This window comes from Carya illinoinensis, chromosome 13 (assembly GCF_018687715.1).
Source record: "Carya illinoinensis cultivar Pawnee chromosome 13, C.illinoinensisPawnee_v1, whole genome shotgun sequence".
In the NCBI taxonomy this organism is placed as follows: Eukaryota; Viridiplantae; Streptophyta; class Magnoliopsida; order Fagales; family Juglandaceae; genus Carya; species Carya illinoinensis.
In genome coordinates, this window is record NC_056764.1 from 14,507,046 (window position 1) to 14,511,593 (window position 4,548).

Sequence of the window (4,548 nt, forward strand, 5' to 3'; positions counted from 1 at the left end):
CCTTTACTCCATCAACCATTTTTGTTAGAATATAAAGTCTATTTACAATATATTTCCAGATTTCTTGACCTTGAGCCTGAAAGAATATTCTTATTCTAACTTTTCAAAATGATTAATTACCACAAAAGAGTGGAGGTCGACTGTTAGATTGACCTTCACCAAATGAAGCTGCAATGTTAACTATAAGATCTTAACTCAAAAGATAGTTAATCTTATAACAGAGTTCTTAACTCTAATACCAATTGTTACCCAGATGACTAACACAAGAGGGGAGGTGAATTGAATTGTACTTAAAAAAAATAACAATTATAAATCAAATATACAATATAAAATATAAATAAAATACAAAACAGTAATAAATATAAAGAGTAAGGGTAAAAGAGAAGTAAACTCGGTATGTTAACGAGGTTCGGCCCCACTGCCTACATTCTCGCCTCAAGCTACCCCTTGAGGATCGCAAATTTACTATTCAACCTCCTTCAGGTGGAGATAGAAACCTATTACACCTTTGAACAATACCGCTACAAAGGATTCGTGTAGAACACCCTCTACACTTGTAATTACCTTATATGTGGTGATTCAACTATTTCCTGTATAGAACACTTTCTACACGCACAAGGGTTATATACATCCTTTTACTAATACACAAGCTGATAGTTGGTAGATTATCAGAAAACACTCCTTAATGAGTGAAATAAAAACAATACAGCGCAAATTATATCTCTCTCAAAATGAATAAGGATTAAGGCTCAATGTTTAGAGAAGAGAGAATGAAAGTTTTGAATAAATGTTATATGCTCGAGATGTTGTAAATGTAAAGTTCTCAAATGATCTATTTATAAGCATATAAGACTTCATATTCAAATTTAAAAAGATTCACATGTCAAAGATAACATCATTCACTTTTTTAAAAAATTCAAATAAAAGGTTCTTCTTTTTCAATTGTCAAGAGACAACATTATTCATTTTTCAAATACTTCAAACCTAATATTTTACTTTTGGCATATGACAAAATGAGCACACTTTACTTTTCAAAAAATTCAAACCTAATCTTTTACTTTTTTCATATGACAAAATGAGCACACTTTACTTTTCAAAAAATTCAAATATAATCTTTTTACTTTTTGTATATGACAAAAGGAGCATAATTTACTTTTCAAAATTTTTAAACAAAAACATCTACTTTTTGCATAAGTTAAAAATAGTATCAAACATTTTTAAAAATATTCAAATAAAACATACACATGTGAAAGATGACAATCAATCATCTTTAATATTTTCAAAGTTCAAACATTTAATCAAGGCATGCACATGTGAAAGATGACAATCAATTATCTTTCAAAATTTTCAAATTTAATTTTTAAAATATTTATGCGCATGTAGAAAATGTATTTTAATGATTTATGATAAAATATTAATTTTGAGCCTTAATCCTAATTTCGAATTTTTAAGAAATTTACAATATTACTTTATGTGAATTTGTTTCCTTCTTGCTCATGCTTGTTTCCTTGATGTGCTTGACTCCATTGTGTAGACAACTTGAGCTTGAGACTCCTTTATTCTTTAAATTCATTTGTTATCATCAAAATCCATGTGGAGATATATAATTACACAAAACTTGAAACCTTGGGTTCAACAAGTATATATATTATTGAGTTTAACTAACTATATAAGATATAGTTATATAAAATCTACATAATCAATACTTTAGTTATTATACATTAGTATTACATATTATTATAAATTAATTATTTATATATTAGTGTTTATCTATTGGTGTTACATGTTATTATACATTTTTGTATTTATATATTATTATTATATGTTATTATATTTATATGATTGATATATAGAAAAATACATATATTTTTATTAAATATGTACAATATTGGAGTGAAGTCAGAATGAAGTCGGAGTCGGAACAGATTGGAGTTGGTTCACCTCGACCTCGACCTCCGACTCCGACTCTGACTTGCCTTGGAAAATAATCTCTGACTCTGTCAGAGTCGGAGCGGAGCCGGGTTGGATTTTTGGATTTCTGGTCAGTCTTATTTCTAGCTAATTTAATTCTCTATATTTCAGCGGTCAATCTGATTACTCTGTAATGCCTGGATGCTCTTCTATTTTTTCTCTTTCTTTTGAGTGGAAGCACCTTTGTCCTTTCATGATCGTAACAATATTTTGGGCGTGTTTTGTTGGCTTTTAGATCCTTTGCTTGTACTCTCCCATTGTCCTTCACTAGAGTTCAGTAATCATTTGATTATCTTTATGGCTTATACACCAAAGTTTGACCATAAATGAACCATGAGCCATAATTGTGAAATACTATGCAGCTTATCACTAGAGTATTACGGCTACATTCCATAAGCTGAACAAAATGTGAAGAAACGAAAGAGAAACACGAAAAGAAACAGACAAGAAGGGCGGAGGCCTAAGTTTCATAAAGCTTCCTGTGGTGAGCATGTCGATTAAGCATCAGGTTGAACGCAATTGGTCCGACTTGTATTGGCTCGACGCGTGATCACTACATAGTAGGCACCCATCGCCAAAAGCACAGCAAAAACAAAGCCGAATACAATGCCAGCAATCCCACCAGCTCCAACTCGGCCCCTGCCATGCTGGGAAGTGGATGCTCTGCTCTCATGCGCTGGAGTGGCTTCAACTACTTGTGCTGCCATAGGCAAGGGCGAGCAATTGGACAGGTTACAAGGCTCTTTGGTATTTGGGTTACGAATATTTGGATGAAAGAAGTCATACGCTGATGGTGAAAAAGCTGTGGGGTTTTCATAAGCGACCCCATGGGGAGCTCTATCTTGAGCTCTAGCAATGGAGAGAATAGTTAAGGAAGTGAAGAGCAGGAAGGAAATCATGGGGGACATGTTTTTCAGTTCCTTGAACTTAATGTACTAAGAGTAGCTTTTGGTGAACGTTTGGTCTTTTGAACTGGCTTTTATAAGGTCTTTTGGAAGTGGTGGTTGCTTGGAATTGAATTCTGGTGATGGAAGTGGAGGAAAGGAGGGAACAGAATGATTGGGAATGTAGTATTTACCATCCCATGACTAGAGACTCCCCAAACTGCCCTACTCAAGGTCGAGTGTTTTTTCTTTTTTGGTTAAGTTATAGATGGGAAATATGCACTTCACATCTTCAAAGTATCAGAAGTTTCTCACTTTCAAAATATCAAAACTGACACACTAACTCTCAAATTATGAAAAACTGATACTCACTCTAATTGAATCATGGCCGTTGAGATAGGAGAAAAATAAGTGACCCTCACAATATTGATTGTCAGATCTTAATGAAATTTTAAAGTGACTTTTTTAGTAATTTGAGAGTTCAATATGTCAATATTAATAGTTGAGTTCTGCTACATATAGTCACTTTTATATATCCTTTGCGGACTCTATTGATATAATTGGCCAAAATAATTATTTTATTTTAAAAAAAGTTATACAACTAATCACATTAGTAGAGTGAGCAAAAGAGTATATGCTAAAATGATTGCTCATAAAATTTTTATTAATAATAGTTTGATGGGCAAAATGCAAAATGTATTTTTCTCATTAAAGATCTTCCGTGGAAGACCAAACCCAATAAAGGAACAATTGTTCATTGGGATGTTGCATCAGCCCCACGAGGGCTATACATAAAAGAACATATGCAGCAACTTCAAAATTGCCTGTAATAGTTCTTAATTATGATCTTATCTTTGCATTATAATTCAACCATTTTAGTAGGTAATTTCTTACAATCTTACTTGTAATGCTGCTCACCTTGACATGACTTTGAGAATTACGTTCTCTACTCGAGTGCCTTCAAAATATCATGTTCTTTTCTCTCCTCAAATGCTTCTACTCAAAGACACATGAGTGGGGAATGGGATTAGAATCATTTATTGATTAATTATCAATGTGCTTCTCTTTCTCCTCACTAATCATTTACTTGTCTGAACCCAAAAATGTATTGATGTGTATTAATTTTCGTTCATCAAAATGAGCACAATAATCTTCATTTCTTTTAATTTTCTAGGTGGAACTCGACTCTTAATTGAAAACAAGTACGGTACCATCACGTTGCGGAAGTGTAAGACTTGGTCCCAACAATGTAAGAAGAAGGAAGCATTAGCATCAGTTTTTCAACGTTTCTTTATTCTTTGCTTAGTTTCCATACAAAGCAAAGAAATTAATGAGGATTTTTGTTGGGAGGGTGAGGTTTTCTTGGCTTGGGGGATCAGCAAGGGTGGGTACAAGATGCAATATAATATGCGTGTAATCATAAAGGGTAGCCCCTGTGTCTTTGGACTTTGAACATTATTGCAATGCTATAACGCATGCTGCACCTCAAATCAATGCATTTCTCCTCCCCACCACTCCTAATATTAAAATCATTTCATCCCTTCATGCGTTTTTGCTTTGTTTTTCACTTCTCGCCTCTCTCTCTCCCTCTCTCTCTCTCTCTCTCTCTCATGTGCACGCACATTTACCAGTTGCACAAGATCCTTGCTGTAGTTAATTGGCCTTCAGCGCTTGTTCACATGTTTTGGTCATG

General features: G+C 33.6%; 1 protein-coding gene across 1 annotated transcript; it reads right to left on the reverse strand.

Moving 5' to 3' along the window:
• Positions 1–2,315: 2,315 nt before the first annotated feature.
• LOC122292449 lies at positions 2,316–2,934 on the reverse strand. Its single transcript, XM_043100809.1, has one exon. It carries the CDS (start codon positions 2,877–2,879, stop codon positions 2,469–2,471), a length of 411 nt encoding a protein of 136 aa, XP_042956743.1. The 5' UTR covers positions 2,880–2,934; the 3' UTR covers positions 2,316–2,468.
• Between the last annotated feature and the right edge of the window lie 1,614 nt (positions 2,935–4,548).